Consider the following 24,138-nt stretch of genomic DNA (forward strand, 5'->3'; position numbering starts at 1 on the left):
TTTTTATTCAATATTCAGATGTTCAAGGAAGCGTGCAAATTAAAGCAAAAATAGGGGCATGAGATGAAGATTGATACCTGCATATACGTAGGATTTAAAATATGAGGGGGTGTATTTGCCCCTCCTCAATTACACCTACCTTCGCCCATGGCAGTGACACTTGATGTTAATAGTAATTAAAGAATAAACTCATTTTGCATTAATTATGAATCCACATTGCTTTATTTTTTTTTGTTTTTCTATTTTTGTGAGTTGTGTGTTACATTATATTTTAGGTTTTATTTTTGACTTTGACTATTAGTAGCTGTAATCTTTTTTGGTTATTAATAAAATTGTCTCTGTTTGGTGAGGGTTCTATAAGATGACCCCCTCGAGTACATTGGAGAAATTGTCACCTCGTGAGTGAATATATCCAAATATGATGAATGTCTCAAATTGTCGAATTCAATAAATACATAAGTATTCACATGGTGTGATAGAAATTGTCGATCGATTCAATCAAACAATTGCCAAAAATATAAATACAAGCCGATAATACTAAATCACAATTTTACTATCATGACTTATACTTTAATCTAGTATTTCATTTATTCTAACTTATAAGATATTTTTAAATAAAATTATATATATCAATAAAGTTTATTAACTACACTTTACAACTTTATTTTTTAAAAAATATAAACTTAAAAAATATATTTTATTTAATACTCTATTTTTATAAAAAAAATTAAAGAGAGATAATATAATAGGAAGGATAATATTAAAAAAATATCATTAATAAAATATTATTTTTGTCAATATGTCTTTTATTTTGAGATATTAAACCTTTTTTAAAAGTGTCACATAACTTAGGACAAAGATAGTAATTTTAGTTTACATCACTGCAAAGAAATGATTAAAAAATGCATATTCATAAAAGAAAAAAAATATAAATATATTTAGACTTGTATACTTATTGTGCTTGTTTCAATTAAATAAAGACTTGTGTATCATTTGTAGATTATTTATTTCATGATAAATTTTTTTATTAACATTATTAAAACATAAAAATCCACCCATTTTAATTTAATTGAATAAAAATATATTAAATATATAAAATGAAGGGCCTATTTGAAACTATTTTTGCTTTATTGTTATGAAAAATGGTATTTTGTAGAATATGTTTTGAGAAAAAATAAAAATAGATATTTTTTTTCATTCTCTTTTATTCTCCAGAACAATAATCTCATAATACATAAAGATATTTTTGTTTTACTATTCTCCAAAATAATATTTTATTTTTATTTTTCAAAATATTTTTCAAAAATATATTACAAATAATATTTTTTATTTTAGAGAATAAAAATTATTTTTGTTGTCAAATAGGCTTTAAGTATCTAAATCTTTCATTTCATAAGACTGTCTTTTAAGGCTTTAATTATTTATTTCATTAAGAATGAATTTTCAATACTACTCACTAGATGAGAATATTTATGACAATTATGCAATTCAAATCCATACAAAGACACATACTCCCTCTTATCCAATGTAAGGTTTAAATTTTTAATACAAAATTTTTTGTTTTATTCTTTATTGAATGTTAGAGAAAGAACATATATCATTAATTTATTAAAAATATATATTATTAAAGTACATGTATTTAATAAGAGTAACATTAAAAATTTATTAAATTTTAAAATAAATTAATAATTTTTAAATTTTTTTATTCTAATAAAATATGTTAAAAGTGACTTATAATTAATACAAAAAAACATGCCTTTCGTTGAATCTGCTGAGCTATTCCTTTCTTTGAATCTCCTTTGAAATTTCTTCTATAAATATGTCTTATATATTTTGTAATTGTAACATTTTTCCTGAAATTGAAATTAAAAAATATGAAAAATATGAAATCAAAGTAACGTGCTTTTAGATGGTGGGGCGAACCTGACCATTAATGTGGACTTGGTTCGTTCTTCCTCATACTTATTCCCTTAGTCACCTTCCCTTCTCTATTTAAACATTGATCTTTTTCCTCTCACTATCAATTTAACACAATGGCTGCGTCTTGTCATGACCTTAGAACTTCTCTTTTCTTGAACCGTGCTGGCCTTAACTTGATCAACCTCTTGATTGTGACTAAGTCAGTCAAACCCAGAAAGTAGGCAAAGAGACTAAGAGAGCTAGATGCACAAGTAGAGAGAAAAAAGTTTGAGTGATTGAACTTTGTGAGCTTTACTACTTTGTCAAGTCCCACATGGGGGGGCTTGGGAAGGGTCCTAACTATACAAGCGAGTTGTCACAAGGCCATTACTTTATCCTTAAAAGGCTAACCTATTAGGATGTGCAGCGCACCCGCTTATATAGTCAGGATCCTCCTCAAGTTCCACCAATGTGGGACTTGACAACTCCTTTGGCCAATTTATGACGTCCTCATTACGGGTGGCCCACTAGAGGGGCCCACCGACTGGACAAACTTAGGTCTGACTCTGATACCACTTTGTCACGGGGCCATTACTCTCTCCCTAAAAGGCTAACCTATTAGGGCATGCAGCGTACCCGCTTATTTAGCTAGGACCCTTTCCAACTTCCTTCGATGTGGGACATGATAATTCTCTCGACCAATCCGTAATGCCCTCGTCATGGGTGGCCTATCAGAGGAGCCCATCGACTGGACAAACTTGAGTTTGGCTTTGATACCAATTTGTCACGGGGTCATTATTCTCTCCCTAAAAGGCTAACCTATTAGGAGTGCAGTGCACCCTGTCAGGTCCCATACCGGAGGGAGTTGGAGAGGGTCCTGACTATATAAGCGGGTGCGCTGCACGTCCTAATAGGTTAGTCTTTTGGGGAGAGAGTAATGGTCTCGTGACAAAGTGGTATCAGAGTCAGACCCGAGTTTGCCCAGTCAGTGGGCTCCTCTGGTGGGTCACTTGTGATGGGGGCGTCACGGATTGGTTGGGAGAGTTGTCAGGTCCCACATTGAAGGGAGTTAGGGAGAGTCTTGGTTATATAAGCGGGTGCGCTGCATACTCTAATAGGTTAGCCTTTTGGGAAGAAAGTAATGGCCTGATGACAAAGTGGTAAGTGACGCCCCCGTCACAGGTGGCCTACCAGAGGGGCCCACCGTCTAGGCAAACTCAAGTTTGGCTCTGATACCACTTTGTCAGGTCCTACACTGGAGAGACTTAAGGAGGGTTCTGGCTATATAAGCGGGTGCGCTGTATGTCCTAATAGGTTAGCCTTTTGGGAAGAGAGTAATGGCTCCGTGACAGTCCGCTCACAACTCGGCCCACGAGTTCGCTCAGTTCGGAGCCGGTTGCTTCTGGGGAGTAGAGCCTGCATTCCAATGACTTGCTGGCGTTGTCAAGATCAAAGTGGGGTACTCTCAGGGTTATGTTCTCGATTCGAACTATAAATTGGTGTGCTTCAAAACCATTAACCACGTTGAGGTTGTTCAGGTCTAGTTTGATCCGCAAGTATGCTCTTACACTAATCTGCTTTCCCTCTTTTGGTCTCGCCATGATCCCACCTCCGTTAATCACTAGGTACACTCATCTTTTTGTATTTCTCTTGTTAGTTTCATACTTTTATAATTTCATTGATTCATTTGGTTCTAAATAGCCGTTTTCGTTTGTGATTGGTTCTCATCATATTTCTCCATTGACTTGACTTGACTTGACTTTTAGAACCTCTTTAATTTGTATCCATAGTCTACACTATTGATGATTTTTATGTACAGGCATTTCTTTCATAAGCCCTTTACATAATTTTTTTGCCCTTCTTTTTTGTGTGTTTTGGATTGTGCTTCTAAATATCTGCAATATGTGCAATATATATATACAACCTCTAAAACTTTTAAATTTTTTAGGAATAACTTCATGCTAGCTATTGTTTTACTGTCAATTGATGAAACTTGATTTTAAGATTACTTACATGCCACTTAAGGCCTATTTACTGAGATGTTACTTGTCATTTGTATGTACTAATTCCCAAGTTCATGAAAATTATCTGCCGAGGAAACAAAGTTTGAGAGTTTTATGACATTTTATTATTAAATTTTGAAGATTAGTGGAAATATATGCATAAGATGGTAACGAGAAGCACCTTCTAGTTTGATATGGAGGATATGACAAGATCTAAGGTTTTACTTATGTTAATTGAAATCGATATATGTGTAGGGGAATGATATGAGAACACAATATAGATCAGGAATATACTACTACAATGAAAGACAGACTTGTTTAGCATAAGAATCAAAGGAAGCAAAACAGGTGGAATTGAAGGGGAAGGTAGTGACAGAGATTCTTTCAGCGAAGAGATTTTATAGAGCAGAGGACTACCACTAGCAATACTTGGAGAAAGGTGGACATAATGGCCTTAAACAATCTACAGAAAAAGGATGCACTGATTCTATCAAATGCTGTGGTTGATCATTCACCATCTTCAATCATCTTTCTGGCTTCCTACTTTCAGTCTGTTATATATTTATCAATCTATGTGAGTGTTCAAAAATAAATAAAAGAAGCTTCTATGCTTTGTTAATAAATAGGATTCTCCAAACTACTTCATGGTGAAGTTAGAAAGAAATAAGAAGATTATGTGTAGGCCTAACTCTTGTGAAACTTGTATGCAGAGATGGCCCCTACCACCTTTATTCCTCGTATGATCTTGCCTTTAACTTTATCCTTTTGAAGTACTTTAGAGGATTCAGATTCATTCATGATACTTATGCAATTAAGCTGAGTCCGAATGGTTCCTGTCTTGGAATTGTATTTTGATATAAATAAATCTAATTTCTTACATGTTTGTCAAGAAATGATGGCTGTCAAATGACTGTTGACAGGTTTGTGAATGAGGATTTCATCTGTGATGTCAAGCATTATGGTACATGAAATGGTATACTTTTCAACATGTCATATCAAAGCTCATCAAGCGTCTTGTTAGATCCCCAAATTAGAATTTTCAACCATACACCACTTGGATGTGTGTGTATTGTTTTTTCAGCTTAATTTAATCTTTTTCTCCCGTAATTTTTAATCGTAGTCTTGTATTAAAAAAGGATAAGATTTATGTTATTAGTCTCATATACTTCATATGCTTTACTCAACCAAATCAATATATGTGTATTTTAAGGTGTTAATAATATTAATAATAACAATTTATTATGAAATAAATAATTTATAAAAGATCCACATATCTTAATTTAATTAAAAACAATCATATTAAATATATAAGTCTTTCAACATCATAGTTAAAAAAAAAGACAACTTTAGGACAAGTGAAATTCAATAGATTAAATTTAATTGAACTAGAGAGGTGGTTTATTTAACACCCTTTATTCAAATATCTAACCTTGTGAATAAATCAAAACCAGTTATTTTGAGTGTTCATGTGGCATTTGGGCCTATTGAACTTGTTAACTTCAATGATGATACCAGGATATTGTGGGTTGTTTAATTCATGTGTTATAGTTCAAGGTTTGATAGATTCTATTGGCCTTCAGTTAAAACTAAGTATCTATTGATTTTTTTTAAATACAACAAAAATCTATATTGAATTTATACTAAAATGCAGTTTTACCTTGCTAAGAGTTTAAAATTTTAGGCTACACAAACGTAAATTTTTCAAACTATAAAATATCAAAATTAAATAAATCATGCCCAATTAAAGGACACAGAACTATTGTTTGCCCAAAAATATAATATTAATCTTTTTACCTCTTTTCTTTATGAATCACAACATTTACCACTCATACTTAATATCGGCCCTAAAATGAAAACATTCATAGTGTAGTTTTATTTCCCCTAGGACATTCATTCATGGTATGTGGTAAGAGTTTTGCTGAGAAGATAATCATCTGTTGGAATCTGGACAAAGTTTAAATTTATGTTCCTCAAAATTTCATATCAATATATAAAAATCCTGAAAGTAATCTCATTGCAAACATATATAGCTAACAAGTATGCATACAAACTGGAAGTTTTATTTCATGATGGTAGTAAAATAGTAATCTTTACATTAGTAATTGATGATAATATCATGAAAATGACTGCTAACTTTTCCTCGTCATTATTCAAAGCTCATCTTTAGGAGGTGATTGGTGTCTTCTTGGGTTAGAGGAGGATTTTTTGATAGGATAAGAAGCTTCCATTGCTATGCGACAAAGTCTTTCTTTCTCAAACACAGCCCTTTGTATTTTGATGTAACCTTGTTCTCCCCATTCAGGTCCCTAAGTATTCTTAACAATCCAGTATTTGGTTCCATCTATAGTTGTTCCATAGCCCATAATAGCTACCCCATGATTCAGTTGCTTCCTGCAATCTCCAGTAAACACTCCCTGTCATCAAAGTAAATTTTTCAAACTCATCATTTCTATCTTCTTTTTGGCATCATGGTCAGGGAAAATGACGTTTTAAGAACATTAATTACAGTTAAAGACCCTAGAATTATGAAATTTCAAAAAAAGACCACATGGTCCTTAGTTGGGATTAAAATATTTCTAATTGAATTTTTCCATTACTCATCTTCACATTTTCAATTGTCATCTTTAGCATTTATCAATACATAGCTTTTTATTCTTTTATTAATCACTTTAAATGTTTTCAGTACTCATCTTACATGCTTGGCCCAAAAAAAAAAACTCATCTTACATAGTTCCAGTGTTGAAAAGAATTAAAAATGTGTTTTCCAGTGCTGAACATGAAAGATGAATATTGAAAACAACAAATATGGTTATTGACAAAATTGAATATTGAAAACACTAAAGATAAGTACTGAAAAAGTTAACTGAGAAACTTTTTAATTCTAGTTAAGGACTATGGTCTTTTTTTGGAATTTCAAAATTTCAGTACCCTTAATTATAAATAATATTTTTTAAATGTCCTCAAATGTTAATCTCCCTTAAAAATATTATCTTTTAATTGAAGAAACTAGGTTTTGATGTTTGGTTGGTTGCTGTACTTGTGCAACTGTGAGAAGATAGATCGAAGTTTACCTCAGAGTAAATTGGAAATCAGATCCTCCAGCATCTATGGCTACTGATACAGGTTGGTTTGCAGTAGCTTTGAGCAATGAGTGCTCATCGTTAAGAGGGACATTCTTATGACCATCAATCGACACTGATGGTTGCTTCTCATAAAATGTTCATTGGGACAGTCAATTACATTAAAGTTCAGATAAAATTAATGACAACAATATAGTATCTTATATGTCACCTTTGATACATTGCAAGTTCCATTTGTTGCTTTATAGGGGTAATTGCTTTCTGTTGTTAGGCCTCCTATTTTCTTAATGAACTAATAAGCGTATTCCATTAGCCCTCTATTGTATCCTTCATTTTGTTTTGTGTCACAGTCCACCAACTCTTGCTCAGACAATGACACTAATTTCTTTGTTTTGATCTGATTAATACCTTCCACAGCTGCAACAGTTGAAAATGCCCAACAACTACCTACAAAAACATTAGTGGACATAATGTAAGATGTCCATATATCATACTAAGAACCACTGTTGGGAGAATGAATGAAATAAAACAGACAAGTAATTAATGGGAGTTATGTCTAGTGAAAGAAACCAGTCTTTTACAACGTGACGAGCAAGGGTTTGAATCTTTATTAAGAAAGATATTCACATTTAGTATTTGACCGTACCTCAAATATAACACTCATGAGCAATAAAAAAAAGGTAAGTATATATAGCTGTGGTTTAGACTTTAGTGCATATTTTCTACCTGCCAAATTCTTGCCTCAATATACTAATTAAAGATGAGCATACTAAAGGTCAATTTTCTTAAAGCATTTTTATCATTGTTACTCTTGACCCAAAAATGGTTTTCAAGCTCACTAGGTGAGTAGGTGTTGAGTGTGCTAAACGATCGTATAAGTTTTAGTATACAAGGCGTGCTTGAGACTCAAAACAATCTCACTTGTATTTTGACTTCTATCAAACCCAAAAAAATATAATTATATTTATACATTTGTTTATGGTTGAATTGGCTTATCACATTGGCCTTGATCCTTTACAGCAGTGACAGCACCTTTCTTCCTCCAATCAACAGAAGAAGGAACTCTATCAACTTTCTCATACATGAAGGTTCCATTCCCACGTCGCGTGCCACGGAACATTCTATGATGGTTGACTTTCCAGGAAGCATATGTTTGCTGGAACTCATGGCTGGTCATGTCGGTGAACTTGTTCAACTTGAGCTTGTATGGCTTGTCCATCTTGTTTGTGTTATGAATATGGATTATGTTGGCTTTGAACACATTGAAGCGCTTGTGTTTCTCACTTAGGCTTCGAGAAACAGTATGATGACTCCTCCATCTCTTGTATAAGTCCCACAAGCTTTCCTTGAATTCCAAATCTTTATCATGCAAATCAAAGCTCTCAGCGAACCCGAAAACCAGTGCTAGTAAGATAGCAACACCTAAGAACTTCTTCATTTCCATATTTCTGGTAACTAAATTCAATGAAAGATGAGAAAAAGAGAGAGCTTGGGGATGCTATATATAGGGGAATGAAGGGGTAGGGGAAAAATAAATAATTATATTGAATAATAAATAAAGTTGTTACAGGTTCCTTAGAAGCTTCAACAATCAATGTGTCATTAATGAAGAAAGCATGCATGTGGGTTGCTTATTTGTTTGAAACAAATTATTCAAATAAATATCAGTATTCATCTATATTTACTTTTGGATAAAAAATATCTTTACTATTACTTAGTCTTTGGTTCTCAAAGCATGCATCTAGATGGATTGTCATTTGTTAATTAACTTTCACAATATAATTAGCTTTGGGAGGTTAACGTAATGGAACAGAATTTTGTTAGTGGCAGTTTAATACGTAATGTAAAGCTACGAGTGATTGAAGAAGTTAGGTAGGGCATGAAGATGACGAGCACGGTTACTTGTGGTTATATCCAAGAAGAGTATAATGGCTGGTGTGAGTGAAATATTGTGATAACTAATTCTATCTGTAAACTGTCAACAAACGTGATCGCTTTTTGAGCAAGTTTGGTGAGGATGAACACAACAATACTCAATCCTAACTACGTGAGCATTCAATCCTGTTAGTTTTATTTACTCTCTGTGTTTGGAGCTGCTGCAACTAAAAAGAATGAAAGTGATATCATAAGATGTCATATTTTGAGGTTGGTTCACTTCCGTCTCTTAAGCATGAATTTAATTATGAGTTTTGAGTTCTCATAATTAATTTATGGAAACTCTTGCCAAGTTTTGAACTTGCACTCAATCATATCCCCATATCCTTTCAAGTAATCATTTCACATTTCTTTGGAATATTAATTAAAGGCAAGTTGATATGCTGTCATTAAACTATTGAAAATTTTATAGCTCAGGCAGAGAGAAAAGGAGAGATATGATGAGCCCTACATGATATGTGAGGCCTACCAAAACTCGTCAATCTTCCTCTCTCCTCTTGTATGGTTCACTTCCACAGGAGAGAATATTCTTCGAAAATTTTATCACAGGATAGAAGTTTCATTTTGTAAAAGCAATGAAAAGAAAGAAACAAGGATTCTTCAATTTTCATGTAATCTCATTAAAAGTGATCATTTATTCATACATTTGTAACTTGTTAACATTTGAATTCATGGTGCACTGTTGCTTGAAGCTAAGGGGAAGAGAGACATGATGAGGGAGACACCGGCCACTTCTGCAAGTGACAAAACAGAGTTATAAAGAGTGCTGAATAGGCATACGATTGGCTTTTGATAAGTAGATAAGGTAGGGCATGTTAACTACTCTGGTCATTTTATAAACCAAACGTTACCCCAATTGGATATATCTCCGAATCCAGCCCATCGGTGCACTCACACATGTTCCATACTCTAAAAAAAAAGGGAGTGGAAGATCAAAGTAGTTTTGATGGTAGGTTTAACTTTAACTATTCCATTCTTTATCCGTCACTTTAAGTTCAAAAAGAAAGAAAGTTTAGACTTATAATGTCATTCTTTTTTAAAAAATTAATATTAGTATGGAAGTGGTCTGAAGATTGTTATCACAATTGCAGTGTGAAAAATAAAAAGAAACTATTGCATTGAAATTCAGATTAACCCACCCAGTTAAACTAATAAATTAATAAATCAGTGTCTTGAACATTTCAATAAAGTGTTTTGCCTATGAAATTAGTTTGACCATGATTTTAAATTTTGAATCATTGACTTTGAACCATCAATTTAATAGCTGATTCAGTTTTCAATACTTTTAAAGTAACCTTGCCTAAATTAATATGATAAATATCTTATTATGATTCTTTTTTTTTTTTGGTTGGGATAAATTGATGATGCAATTATATTTGACAGTGTTTTAAGTTTCGAACTCACTTGAAGTCCAGAGTCAGGGAATTGGATATCCGATGTAAAGATGGCAACACCAGGAGCAACAGCTCCTGAGCCCACCCAAAATAATTGGATCAAAGGCCCATTATGAATCGGAATGTGGGCCCGGAAAGGATTTGTGAGGTAGCCCACCACAATAGAAAAACCCATTGCCCCCATGCAGGATCGAACTACAGACCTTCAGTTTACAAGACTGACGCTCTACCACTGAGCTATAGGGGCATTGTTAGCGTAATGATGAGAATTAACAAAGAGAAAATACCGTTCGTACGAAACAAGCCGCCTGATGAATCATCAGCACTTTCATCCTTGAAATTGTTAGCTCTAATAGATTTCGAATTTTCTGTGTGGTATTCAAATTTCTTGAGATGGAGGACGCCACTTTTGACTCTGTAAAGCCCTACAGCATTTCCCTCCATCCTTTCTTCGCTCCATAGTTCTTGCAGCTTTTATTCAGTTATATAATTGTGATAACTAATAATTGACATTTGTCTTGAAATTTGCTACATACCAGAATCTGATTCACGCCATTTTCAAGTCCGTCTGGAGCGAACGGGCTCTTGGTGAGCGATCCTCTTCATATTTACTTTCGTTATTCCTCTTCCTTTCTAGTATAGTTTGTGTCGGTTTTTTTTTTTTTTAATGTTTTGTTTACCCCGAATTTGCAGAGCGGGAAAAAGCTGAATTCAACGATATTTTAGACTCCGAGGTTTTGTTCCCGACTCAGTTTTTCCTTTTCTTTCCATTTTATTTCTACCATATTTTTGATATTGTTTTGATCATAACTTGTTGAGATTTCGGAACCTTGGAACAGTGGAACTGTTTTTGCTGGTATTTCTAACTGTAATGGCCAATTTGTGGTATTACTCGATTGCCTACTCTTCTTTCTCGTTACAACCTACTTCGGTTAAGTGCAAATTGTGTCAATCAATGGAAAAGTCAAATTGACTCCCTTTAGTGCATTCAGGTGACAATTGAAGATTAGGATCTTTTTATTCTGCTGTTATACCACAAGGACCCCGTAATATTTGTATTTTTGGCTTATATGAAGTTGGATGTGTACATATACAATCACTTTTATGGACAATATCAGAGGCACTGCGTGCTTGATTTCAGCGGCACTCTTCAATATTAGTTCATGTGATGCTATCCTTTGCTAGTAGTTTGAGTCAGAAAAAGCTGTTACTGCTGAGTATTTCACCTTGTGATCTGCTTATGAATAATGATCCTGTTCCCTTACTTTGGATGGACATTCAATATCTTTCCATGGATAGCAGCAATGCAGCATGATCCTAAGCAAGACCAACATTGTAGTTTCACATTATATCACCGGTCTTCTTTGTTTACAGATTCTTTTCCTTGACTGTTATTTCATGTGTTGATGTTCTGCAACTAAATTTTACTACTGCAGGCAGGAGCTGGATCATCCAGGAAGAATAGGCCAGCATCTGGTATTTCTCGCATTGTATCACTTTCTTTGCATATTTTTTATTTGGTAGAGCCTGTGTAATCATGTCACACTGGCGTTGCCAAGGTTTTGCAAATTGGACATATTAAGACTTACTTCCTTGACCATATCTTGTGATGCAGCTAATGCAAATGCACTAAAGCTTAGTTGTGAACTTCTCCGGGTTTTTGTCACAGGTTCATCCATCTGAAAGCCTTTGTCCTTTTGAAAGACTTTGAATATATTTATCATATGATTTTGACTGAAATTAGTCTGTAACTCTGTTGATGCAGAAGCTATACAGCGAGCTGCTGCAATTGCAGAATCAGAGGGCAGCAGTCAAATAGAGGCTGCTCATTTGGAGAGTATTCTTCCTCAGTTACTTTTGGATTTTTAAGGCATCTTAAGAGATACTTATGCACAATGTTGTCTGCTTTTGATCATTTATATATAAGGATGCTTGTTGTGTATTTTGTAATTTGTTTTGGAGTGATATTGGATAACATTTGAAGGATTATCAAGTCAATGCTGAGTTTCGTTTATGTTTCAATTTGTGTATAATATCTTTCTCTTGTGTCTCCAAGTAAGCCTTTCAAATTTTTTCCTTCATTATTCGTGGCTTGGCCAGCTTGTCCGGACTTGGATAATTAATAATATATTGCACAAACAACTTGGATTTCTAAGTCCGTCCAGCATGCACTTGTATTTTGTAAAATTATTACTAACTCGGAGCCAGGAATAGCAGCAATGCAGTATCATCCCAAGCAAGACCTACATTCTTGTTCTATATTATATCAGTTATCTTCTTTATATGTACAGCAAGTCTCTTGATTGACTGTTGTTTCATGTATTGATAGTCTGCAACTGAGTTTTACTGCTTCAGGTAGGAGGGGGGATCATCCAGGAAGAATAGGCCGACATTTGGTATTTTTGCATTATATCACTTTATTCACCCTACTTTTTGCGGTTGAGCTTCTTTGATAATGTCACACTAGCGTTTCCATGGCATTACAAATTGGTTATAGCAAGACTTCTCTGTCCATCCCTCATGAGGTAGCCAATGCAAATGCGCTGAAGCTTAGCTGTGAACTTCTCCGAGTTTTTGTCTCAGGTTCATCCATTTGAAAAGAGAAATACCTTTGTGCTTTTGAAAGACTTCAAATGTGATTGACTCTGCATATATTTTGCACTGTATGATTTCGACTGAAACGGCACTGTTGACGTAGAAGCTATACGGTGAGCTGCTGCAATTGCAGAATCAGGGGGCTCCAGTCAAATAGAAGCTGCTCATTTGGAGAGCATTGTTCCTCAGCTTCTTTTGGATTTTATGCCCTCTGAAGATACTTATCTACAATTTTGTCTACTTTCGATCATCTATATATGAGGATGCTGGTTGTGAATTTGTAATTTTATTTAGTAGCGGCATCAAATACCTTTTGGTCTTGGAAGACTGCAAGTCAATGCGAAGTGTAATCATGTCGTTATCAATTCCTTGATGCAATATCATTCTGCTTTCTTACTGTTTGAATGATCTTAAAGTGGTATGAAGACAATGGATTAAAACTATATATATATATATATAAACAATAACAAATTACAGTATTACACCTATGTAGAAAGATGAAAGACTTGAACATTATTGTAGTATTAAACTTTAACATCATTGTTTATTAGCTACGGACTCTACTGCCCTAATGTTAGAAACATTGAGCCCTAGAGAACTTGCACACACAAACATAATCTCCAGCATCACAGGCTAATGATACATGACAAAGACTGAACTTAATACTACAACCAAATCTCAATCCAATACTTGATGAAAACGATCTTGGGTAAGTAATGCTTATCACATTCATCCATCTGTCACCCATTTCTGAGTATTGTCCATAGGTGATGCAATAGGCACTTTTTACCGAACAAAAACTCTATACTGGACACTTCCTTTTACTCCACACAGCAACGATACATGAAGTACTTCTCCATCTGACGGCCGCATTCAGCACATACAACCCTCTCTGGTATGCCTCCCGCAGTCCCAGGAAGGATAAGACGATTACAATGATGAGGAGTGTGAAGTTGCTCCAAGTAATCCTTTAGTGCTTGCAAAAACCCAACACGTCCAACACTTTCCCTCCAAATCTCAAAGTCTCTAAGGCAAGTCAAAGCTGTATCTCCCTTTGCTCTGGCCATTTCAGCAGTGCCTTTGCAGAAAATTGCCCATCCCTTATCACTTCCGTCGAAGCTGAGCACAGTCATGACTTCATTCAAAATTTGATCATCCTCCACTGACTTCCCGTGCTGCAACTTGGAGTACAGCATGCTCTCTAGTCTTGCCCAGAAGAACCAAATGGAGGTGACATTTGGCCAGAAGTAACTGAACTTTCTTGTGCTGAATGTAGTGATCATTTTTTGCATTCTCTCTTTGGCGTTGCTCTTTCCCACATAAACCATCTCAAGTGGTAAATTTGCTGCTTTTGCGACAGTTAATACTGCGGTTGTAAATGTTTGAATCCATTCAAGATCTTCACCTCCATATAGGCATATGAACTTGCCTTCAGCCATCTGGTAGAATGATAACAAAGATTAAAGCTTTTAACATGTTCGAGGAAACAATGGGAGCTATTTACTAATCAAGTTGTTCCTTGATTAGTGGAGAGAAATAAAAGAATAAAATTTGAGTTTAAATTAGATCTGAACAGTTAGATACATCTTATATATAGCTATGTATATGATCTGACAGTTATGAAAAGCATAACCGGAAGAAAATATGAGAATGTTTTTACCCATTCCAGCACAGCAGGATCAATGCCATCAACAAGTAGCTCCAGGCTCCAAATCTCTGACTTCCACAAGCTTTCCTCTTTTTCGTGAGTGAATGGGAAGGCCAAGTTTCCCCATATCCAGATCATGTGTAGCGCATTTGGAGATGACAATCTACCTTGTGGATCTAGAGCCACTACTATAGCTTTCTTTGTGAAATTCCATACTTCTTTGATATACTTAATCACTGCTGGTTCAATGATCATAGGATCACGCACACTGTACCACGTCATTGATGACTGTAAATTCTCAAACTTTTTCTTATTCAGATCATTCCAGGTTGCTCTGTTCACAACTGGAATCCATACCATTTCATAGTGTGTGTCACCCCTAGATCTTGCATCTTTATACAAGTTGTCGAGTATTATAATCTCTTCCAGTGAAAGATCAAGATCTGATATGAGAAGTAACACATGCTTCCTCCTTAGTGCCTCGAGACTAACCTGTTTGTTCAGTAAGTGAACTGTTTTCAGAACTTGAGCTACTTATGCTGGTATTTGCAGAAGATGATATGTTTAAGAACTAACCCTTGTTTTGCTAGAACAATCTATAAGTGGTGGTGGGTCATCCTTGGCGTATATAAGGGCTCTGAGGATTTTCATGTTGTCTAGGTGAGTTGTCTTGAAAAGACCCACCAGAGTATGAAAGGCCTCTATGTGTCTCTTGTCATCTGCATTTGGGATTGGAAAACAAATGTAAATCTAGCTGCCTGATGAAACTCTAAAGCATGTTTGGATTAAGAAGAATGAAGGAGGAGGATATTTTTCATCCCAGCAAAACCTACCTTAATTTTTTTTCTCCCTAAAAGATACTCAAGCTAGAAGAAAAGCATTTGAAACATCTTCATCATTGGCAATTTTCTACATTACTCAAAGGCATTATTAAAAATTTGTATTTGTCCCATTGGTAGTGATATTGATATTAACCATTCGATTAATATTTAAGAACAATGTTCACCTAAACTTGATACAGAAACATTCTAAGTATAGAAAAATTGCCCTGCAGAAAGTTGTTTTGATTAAAACGACAATATGCTGATTAAAACCTCACCTATATATTGTTGGCAGAGTTCCAATTGGTTCCTGAGGTGCTCATAAATACTGCTGACTTTATAAGCCAAGCTTGATAATTCCCATGACTCTGTGGTTTGTGAAATGTACCTGTGAGCATTTTAAAGCATCACTTAGTATTTAAAAGGAGATTGAACCAATTTGAGAGATTTACACAATGATAGGCTTACTCATTTCTCAAGCCTATAAAACTGGTAATCTGTGTGGAACAAGCCACAATGCTTCTGATGGTCCAATAGGTAGCAACAGGAATATGAGCACTGGCAACAGACATAGGAGGAGTGTCCTCTGAAATGTACTCTGATGGAAGTTCCTTGAACTCAATGATGCACCTTGTTACATCCAGAGTTGCCTTCAAGAGCTTATTCACTGCGTCGAATTGGGGTCTCAGAGAGGTGGAATTCTCTGCAAGGTCAGGAAGTTGCTTAAGGAGAGCCACAGATTTGGCAAGTGTGTTTGCAGCACTTTGTTGAGAAACAAGCCAGAATTCCCCAAAGTTAACAGCAAAAGCTGCAAGGGTTAATACAACTTTTGCATGCCATGGATAGCTAGACAAGATGTTCAGTATCACCATTGTTGTTGCATGTGCATCTCCACCTCCTGAGCACTTGCATGTTAACTGCCAATATACATTTATTTTGGGGTCATTTGATACACAGAATAAGAAGCAATGAGATTGAAAAAACCAAAATGAAATTGAGAATGCAATCTAATCTCGCACCCTCTCCTTTGATAAATACTCCTTCCATCTTATTTATAAGGGAGAATTATAATCAGATCCCAAATAAGAAAATTAGTTATTTCTTGAATCCATTTACAAGTCAAACTTTTATATTTATATGTTAAATTTCAGTATTTACAAGTAGACGGTACTTGTAAGTGATTGGTTTTTTTATTTGAGACTTATATGTAATTCTTATTATTTATAAGTCATCTTAACTAATTTTTGTACATTAAGGAAGTTAGTTTAAAATCAAATGATCTTAAAATTATCCAATATTTCCAAAAATACTCTCTATTCTTACTCATCTCTCTTGATCCCTTTCCCTACCATAAATACTCAACAATTTGTATTGTAAGGGTACTATTGGAAAAAAATATTAATTGTTCCATAGATTTTGTAAAGAGCCTTATATAGTTAAAAGTTAAAGGTCATTTTTTCTCCCCAAATTTACCCGAAGGGTTACTAGGAATTTTAAACTCAACTTTGGATTAATTTTATCCCTCAACATTAAAAATTCTCTCTTTCGCTACTTTCATATTAAAAGCACTTAACGTCCGTTAGTCATTAGTGGGTTCCATTATTTTAAAAATATTTTTTATTAGATTTAGGGTTATTTTTGCTTCTCTATTTTTATTTAAAAGGTCAATGGACATCTTCAATTCAAATATTTTATAATAAAAAATATTTAAAAAAATATAATGTAAGGCTCACTAATGGTCAATTAATGATGAAAAGATAAAAGGGTAATAAGACAGTGAATTAAAGTTGAAAAATATAATTAACTCAAAATAGTTTCAAGTAACCTTTCAAGTAAAGTTGAGAGGCAAAAATAACTTTTAATGCTATATTTAAAGTATTTATTTGTAATTAAATTAAGACATGTGGATCCTTTATATATTATTTATTTTATAACAAATTTTTGTTATCAATATTATTATTATATTAAAATTTACTTATTTTAATTTGAATGGATAAAAGTACATTAACTATAAAACCAAGTACCTAAGTCTTGTCCAAAATAAGAGAAGAAACAGTTTCATCTACTTAATATTAAAAAAAAAACGTTGATATTTTAACATTCAATATAAAGATATCATTAGGTCAGAGTAAAAATCTAAACAAAAGCAAATGACTATATCTATATATGCTTGCAGAATATGATCGACCAGATAAAAGAGTAATTGCAAATAGAAAGCAATTAAAGTCAGGACTCTGAAGAAAAGTATATTTAATCGATCTGAGTTTTAGTTATAAAATGCTCGTGTATCTATCTGAGTTTGTGCCTTTTGGTTTAAACCAATGCCAGGACTGTGAAGAAAAGTATATTCTCTGCAAAAGCACAAATAGGAAAAGAAGAAATGCAACATTTAATCACATGGGGGTCAACTTTATCCTTAACGGAAGCAATAAACAGTAATTAGCGTAAAAGTTGAGATGATTTTTCCAGTCAGAAACCTCGCAGGAAATTTTGTGCACGACAAAAGCTAATGAATCAAGCATGTCGAATTCAGCAAAAGCAGCAGCCTTCTCCATGTCGGCTTCCAGTCGTTTTCCCTACAAAATATTCAACCAAAACAGAATTAACTCATAAAAGGCCATTCGATTTTTTCAAAGTATCTGTCATCCACAGAAGGCTCGTGTTGCAGAATGCTCTAGCACTCAAATCCCAGTGCAACCGAATATATAACACTGACCTTAAATCAAAAACAAATGAAGTAAATATAACTAGTATGTGGAAATGAATTTAATTATGAAAACACATGCACGTCCAAATATTATATCCTGCAAAAAGTGTTACATGTGCGCGTGTGTGAGAGAGAGGGAGAGAGAGGGCGTACACGAAGGTCTCCATCCTCAATACTGCTAGCAATGGAGTGAATCAGGATTTCCTCAACGATGTGGATAATGGGCCTGACATCAACTTCACGACCATCAGGTGCATGTGTGACCTGAATTTGCTTCATCATGGCTGTGTCATCGGATGTTGAGAACAACCGACGCTCTCTCTTCTGAGATTGTGGTCGTGGCTTGCTGGCCATGTCTCGACAACCTTAGCTTACTATAACGAAACGATATATCACAAGCACACTACAGGCAGTGTTTGGTATATTATGAGTAAACGTGGTCGTACACATATATAACTATGGGCTTATATAGCGACAGGAGGTGGAATAAAGCCTTACTGAACAAGTATTATACCTTGCTTGCGGCGGAATATAAAACAAAAGCTAAAGTGATTATCATATCATGTTTATAGTATAACGTTACACAGGGACAATGCGTATATAGCTAGCTATAAATGGTGGACCCTCTACACACAGTTTTTTTCCTCAATCGCTTCACTCTGAGGGACAAAAAAGTGTTATCTAGTTCTTATTCAAATTAATGTTAGACAGCTTCTACTTGGAGCTTCATGACATAAGGCTGTCCATGTCAATATGATTACCTCAGCTGTAAAAAAGGAAGGAAGAACTGTGCTGAATCTTTGGCACGAAGGTTTGCATATAGAATGGAGAAACTCATGAACTCAAAACAAAGGCCTAGGTTTAGCTTAGGTTAATTTATGACGGATTAGAAAGAATATGGTGGATATAGGTGTCTCGGCTAGCTGTTCTTTTCAAGTTTATAATTATATTTGTCTAAGGAACAAAGTGCCCAAAGAAACTCTTTATCTTCAATATCTTTATATACTAGTTTAACTACTGGTTGCTTGACACTAAGGATTGTTGGGAAACCTTCCGTGCAGGGGGCGAAAAATGTAATGGAATATAATAGGGAATTATTATTAAATTTTTTTATATTAAATATGCTTAAGGATAACATATTTCATCAAAATAGCTTTGGTTAGATATTTCTTAAGCTTATATATTTATAATTTATCTTTTAATTTTTACATGTGAGACTTCTTTTATATTATAATATTTTTTACATTACTTTTTTTTTTCATTTTTTTTAATTTTCTTTTTCTTTTTGTCTGGGCTTGTACCTTTTTAAAAACCTTCTTCTCAAGTCTATTCAACTTTTTCTCTTCTTTTTTCTTTTTTTTCTCTTGTTTTTTCATCAATCATTTTTTCTTAATTTTTTCTTTTCTGTCCCAAATTGAATGACTCATAATACTATATTAAATTTTTTAGAATTATGATGATAAAACCAGTAATATATTAATAATTTAAGGATCTAGCTACATGTGAGTGCAAATTATATATTTATTCTAATATTGATATTAATTAAAGATATTTTTTTAAAGAAGACAATTTTATTAAAACAAGTGAAAAAGAAAACGACTACGGCATAAAGGCCAGTAGTCATGGAAAACCACAAGCCGGACACAAACTAAGGAAACAACAAAAACGTTTGTAAAGAAGGCAAAAGAAATTACAAGAGAACTTAAACAAACAACAGAGAGAAACGTAACATCCTAGGAGCCGTAGAACAAACTCCAAACCCAAGAAATCTTCAATAGGTGCTTGCAGATAAAGTGAAAATTTGCCGGAACGAAGGCCTTCATGAACCAGCTCCAAAAGCCAGATTCTGTCATCGTTTCTAAGCGCCGCAAGCAACAGAATGAGTTGAAACTCTGTCAACTCAATGAAAAATCTCCCGTAGGATTTGAAATACCGTGGCAAGAAAGGAAAGTCACCGGCCTGAACAAGTCGAAGGTAGCTTGAGCCTATCGCACGAACAAAAGAAACCTGAAAGAAACGAAGACCAGAAACAGGCAGCTCAAGATTAAGGACATTCATGCAGCTGCTAAACGTGAAGGTCCTCATCCTCCTCCAGCAAGGTGCTCTGTTTTTACAGAAAGAAACAGAGCAAGACTGCGCTTGTGTGGAAATGCAGACGATGATGTGCCTGTTTGGATAGGCACTTATAATCAATTACGTGTCCCTAAATCATGATTTTGGTAAAAAGAATCCAAACACCTTTATTTTCTCATAATCTATTTTCCATCCTAAATCGCCGTTTTGTGCTAAGCAGCATGGAGTAGCTTTTGATTTTCGATTATTTCTGTTAGCCTCATTTATTATGTGTCCGAATCTTCATTTCCCAAATATGCCCATGTGTGTGCTCTTAACTTCTCTCTAAACCCACTTAATGCATTTGGCATGTCCTCCTACCATTTGATAATTCCTCTTTAGCGAATGTGTGCATTGCTCTTCCTCCTCCCGTCTCTTGCTATTGTTCCGCCATCAGGCTCTCATTTTTAAGCCTCTTGCAACAATTTGGGCTCTTGATATTATAAGATGATACCAAGACCCCACCTCTTAAATAAAATATGATGTTATAATATTAATTACTAAAATTATAAAGGACTTCTCTATTTTCAATATGATTAGTAAATATAATTTAATTTTGGTAGGGATAGAAAGCACGTGTGAGGAGAGACAAAAGTGGAATTTGGAAGGGATGGAGATTGAAGTATTAATATAATATAATTTAAATTTTTATAATTTAAATATATAAGTTAAATAATATATTTTATTTCTTAAATAAAGTTTAACAGATTTAATAATATTATATAAAAATTTATTAGTAATTTAGTTTAAAAAAGCAATATCCTTTGTGCTAATTTGTACAGTTAAAATTGATTCTGACTAAATCATACAAACATCTTTAATTTTATTAAAAATTAATTTTAGAAAAATAATATTCAAACAAATTGTGTTCTAATACAATCAATTATTTTTATAACTAATTATATTCAACTGAAATTCAAACGGGCTTGATGAAAGAGGCTTCGACAAACCTAAGATCAACAAACTCCAATTGATTTTTAGGAAGCACCGAAGTATGTGTTCAAGCCCTGCGGAAGTAAAAAGCTTGCAGAATGGACCCATTTTCCATTGGAGCTAAATTCGGATGTTCTCAATCATGACAAAAACATTCAAGAAATCATAAAATTCTCGTCCCAAGAAAGTATTTTTGATGCAAAAAGAGCCTTGGCATTAGCCTCCTAAGTGAGATCAAAGACACATAGCTTAAAATATTGAAAACCATCTTATTCGTGTAAAACGTGGCTCCAACCAACATTGAGAACCAACTCATAAGCTCCTCTATGTAAACATTGTAGAAGTAGAAGACAAAATGGAAGTAGAGTCTGATATAGGGTTAAGTGGGTCATAAGGTGAGAAGTGAGAATGCAATGGATCAAAGGATGATGCTAAAATGATGCCAAGATCACTTGCTGACTTTATTATTAATGTAAAACTCTGAGTCTCCTAGAGACTTGTATATGGCAACTGAGGGTAAGGAAAGATGAACCAGCTGTTAATAATCCAAAGAAATTATCTTGGCAACTTGACAATTGGAACTTATCATCCGTAAAACCCTCATCCTTCAACTGTAATTTGTCCTCTTGTTAGTAGAAAAATCATAATTAGTAAATGCTATCTGAGAGCTATCATTTGACCCGAAGGCTGAAAAATACAAGCGAATTCGCTTGTAACACCTAGAAGCAAAGTCATTTGACACGTTAGTGTTATTTTTTCATTGTAATGTTGAGCTTTATCTTTATGAATAATAATCTGTATACATGCACCTTGAGAGCTGTGATACCATATATTTGAGGATTGCATCAACTTTGATGTACCTCAGCTGTAGGCTCGCCGGAGCGTTAATGTCAAAACTATTTTTCTCGCTTAGAGAAAAATAAATGATGAATCTTAATAATTTAGTTAAACCCAATTAAAGATGACCTGATTGAAAGGAGGGACCATGAAAGCTTCTTATGGTTTGAAGTCTAAGATAACATCTGGACTAACTCGTGAGTCTGAGCATGCAAACACTAGAAACTACCACCACATACAAACCACATAAAATTAGATCAAAACAATAGGAAACAAATAATAATGATAACGAACATATATGAAGACTGCATTAGCAGTTAGTCATCACTGGGTCTTTGGCTCGGGCGAGTTTCTTGAACAGTTTTGGGTTCTTGTTGCCATTTAATTATACACACACAAATGAGTTAGCCAGAAGAGAAACTGTATACGGTGAGATTTAAATAGTGATTAAGATGGGTTAATTTACTCGAATATGGTGAACTTGAATTGGTGAAGCCCATGATGATCCTCTGAACAGTTGGATTGATTGGATTTAGATGGATTCCCTATCGTTCAACTATTAACTTGTCGATCTTTTCGACTGCCACATCCTCCAATTCTTCCTTTTCTCTAAAGCATGCATATACCTCGTTATTATCATCATTATAAGCTCTAGCAATGAATATAGTTGTAAAGTTTATTTAAGTAGTGTATGTGTGTATCTATTACTATTATTTTTTCACTCTATATGTTAAGCATAGATTAATCATATAGAAGGTATATTGTTTTTATGTTTGTGTATGTATCTATTACTACTTGATAACTTTATTGAGCTCTTTGATGGCCAACTCGAGGAATAATTTCTTAAGGGCTATTTGGTTTGGTTGCATTTCAAATTCAAAAAGCAAAATTTCACTCTCAAAAAGTTAAAAGTTGTTTGGGTAAACTATTTTACTAGAAAGCACATCTTGAAAGTATATTTGAATAGTAACTGCAAGTGGACTTGAGAAACGTAACTATTTAAAGCTTTTAAAAAGTAGATTTAAAAAATAAGATGTTATTTGACCATACTACCCTAAGTTTAATCTCTTATTTTTTTATTTAAAAAATAGTTAATTCATTAAAAATATAATTATCATTTCAATAATAATAATTAGGTATCAAGTTTTTAACATTATAAATTGAATAATTGATCATGTTAATTTTTAGCATTAATGTATAATAAAAATTAAAAATTAAAAAAGTACAAATAACTAGAGATCAAGTTTTTGGCATTATAGACCAAATTTTATGTTATTTAAAATCTTCATCATATTTTTTAAATATTTTAAATATATTATATTTGTCTAATAAAAATTATAAATTATCATAAATCAATGTTCTTTTTTATAATTATACATTTAAAAGCATATTTTACTATCATAATCTAAACAACTTTTATTGTATCAAACTAATTTTTAAAAAAATATATCCAAATACAAATTTTGTTACAACAATTAACTTTCACAAAACTGATTTTTGCCAAATAGACTTTCAGCAAATGGACTTTTGACAAATTGAATATCAAACACACACTTAGTCATAGTTCCACCTATAGTCAAAAAACTGTAGATGGTGAACTAATTAAAGTGCACAGGAACAACTATAAATTAATGAGTAAACAAAACTTGCAAGTAAAAAAATAAGCTGAATGGTTTTTTGATCATGTGACATTGAGTTTTATATAATAGCATCAAAAGCTTTTCTGGGTTTAAGAGCAAATCAGTTATACCCTATGCAACAAGAAAGATATATAGATTAAACTGGATATATAAATTAAGAAGTTAGCTTTAGATTTGCACATATCTCAGTGTTTGCATGCATGTCTTTTAAATTAATAATTTCTTATTTTTAGCGCAATTTTCGTGTGGATATATTAGGTTCGGTTGTTGACGATTGTGAAAATGAATACATAAGGTTGTATAGTGCATGTCTTTTTCATGACCTTGTATTTTACTTGGACGTATATAAAAGGCTAAGAGACACAGAATAAAAGGCACTTGCATGGAATACATGTAATTATTTTGCAAAAACATTTGATCAGGTCACGTTCATAATTAAACTGTAACAGTACATACATGGGCAGTTCATAACTGGATTAAGTTACAATTTTGTTGTCAAACTATTTTTAGAGGAGTAATGTTGCTTCTAAATTA

The 24,138-nt window shown here is 33.6% G+C and overlaps 2 protein-coding genes, 1 non-coding gene and 2 pseudogenes across 4 annotated transcripts; 2 read left to right on the forward strand and 3 right to left on the reverse strand.

Moving 5' to 3' along the window:
* Positions 1-2,618: 2,618 nt before the first annotated feature.
* Positions 2,619-4,409, forward strand: LOC129309019 (peptide methionine sulfoxide reductase-like; annotated as a pseudogene).
* A 1,643-nt stretch (positions 4,410-6,052) lies between these two features.
* Positions 6,053-8,426, reverse strand: LOC129309172 (vignain-like; annotated as a pseudogene).
* A 2,060-nt stretch (positions 8,427-10,486) lies between these two features.
* On the reverse strand, positions 10,487-10,558 carry TRNAT-UGU (transfer RNA threonine (anticodon UGU)). Its single transcript has one exon. It is a non-coding gene; the product is annotated as a tRNA-Thr (tRNA).
* Positions 10,530-12,333, forward strand: LOC129309173 (protein MHF2 homolog). 2 transcript variants are annotated; one of them, XM_054950580.1, is made up of 6 exons: positions 10,571-10,728; positions 10,851-10,899; positions 11,005-11,045; positions 11,748-11,787; positions 11,927-11,980; positions 12,077-12,333. In XM_054950580.1, the coding sequence occupies exons 1-6, from the start codon at positions 10,705-10,707 to the stop codon at positions 12,178-12,180; spliced, it is 312 nt and encodes a 103-aa protein (XP_054806555.1). In that variant the 5' UTR covers positions 10,571-10,704; the 3' UTR covers positions 12,181-12,333. The 2 variants fall into 2 exon arrangements, with proteins under 2 accessions (XP_054806556.1, XP_054806555.1); XM_054950581.1 differs by lacking the exons at positions 11,748-11,787; positions 11,927-11,980; positions 12,077-12,333 and adding an exon at positions 11,154-11,740 and having other exon boundaries at positions 10,530-10,728; positions 11,005-11,119.
* Positions 12,334-13,396: 1,063 nt separating this feature from the next.
* On the reverse strand, positions 13,397-18,502 carry LOC129309171 (protein SIEVE ELEMENT OCCLUSION B-like). The gene is made up of 7 exons (XM_054950579.1): positions 18,236-18,502; positions 17,853-17,951; positions 15,844-16,292; positions 15,654-15,763; positions 15,131-15,273; positions 14,567-15,046; positions 13,397-14,345 (listed from the first exon to the last, which is right to left on the reverse strand). Exons 1-7 carry the CDS (start codon positions 18,434-18,436, stop codon positions 13,728-13,730), a joined length of 2,100 nt encoding a protein of 699 aa, XP_054806554.1. The 5' UTR covers positions 18,437-18,502; the 3' UTR covers positions 13,397-13,727.
* Between the last annotated feature and the right edge of the window lie 5,636 nt (positions 18,503-24,138).

This window comes from Prosopis cineraria, unplaced genomic scaffold, assembly GCF_029017545.1.
Source record: "Prosopis cineraria cultivar Desert tree isolate PC_DT_omini unplaced genomic scaffold, ASM2901754v1 PC4, whole genome shotgun sequence".
NCBI lineage: Eukaryota > Viridiplantae > Streptophyta > Magnoliopsida > Fabales > Fabaceae > Prosopis > Prosopis cineraria.

Coding starts and splice junctions, on each gene's coding strand:
- LOC129309173 (XM_054950580.1), top strand. CDS start 10,705: ATGGAGGACGCCACTTTTGACTCT. Junction 10,900..11,004: donor CTGGAGCGAACGGGCTCTTG/GTGAGCGATCCT, acceptor CCGAATTTGCAG/AGCGGGAAAAAGCTGAATTC. Junction 11,046..11,747: donor ACGATATTTTAGACTCCGAG/GTTTTGTTCCCG, acceptor TTACTACTGCAG/GCAGGAGCTGGATCATCCAG.
- LOC129309171 (XM_054950579.1), bottom strand. CDS start 18,436: ATGGCCAGCAAGCCACGACCACAATCTCAGAAGAGAGAGCGTCGGTTG. Junction 16,293..17,852: donor TGCACAAAATTTCCTGCGAG/GTTTCTGACTGG, acceptor GTATATTGGCAG/TTAACATGCAAGTGCTCAGG. Junction 14,346..14,566: donor ATCCTGCTGTGCTGGAATGG/GTAAAAACATTC, acceptor TCATTCTACCAG/ATGGCTGAAGGCAAGTTCAT.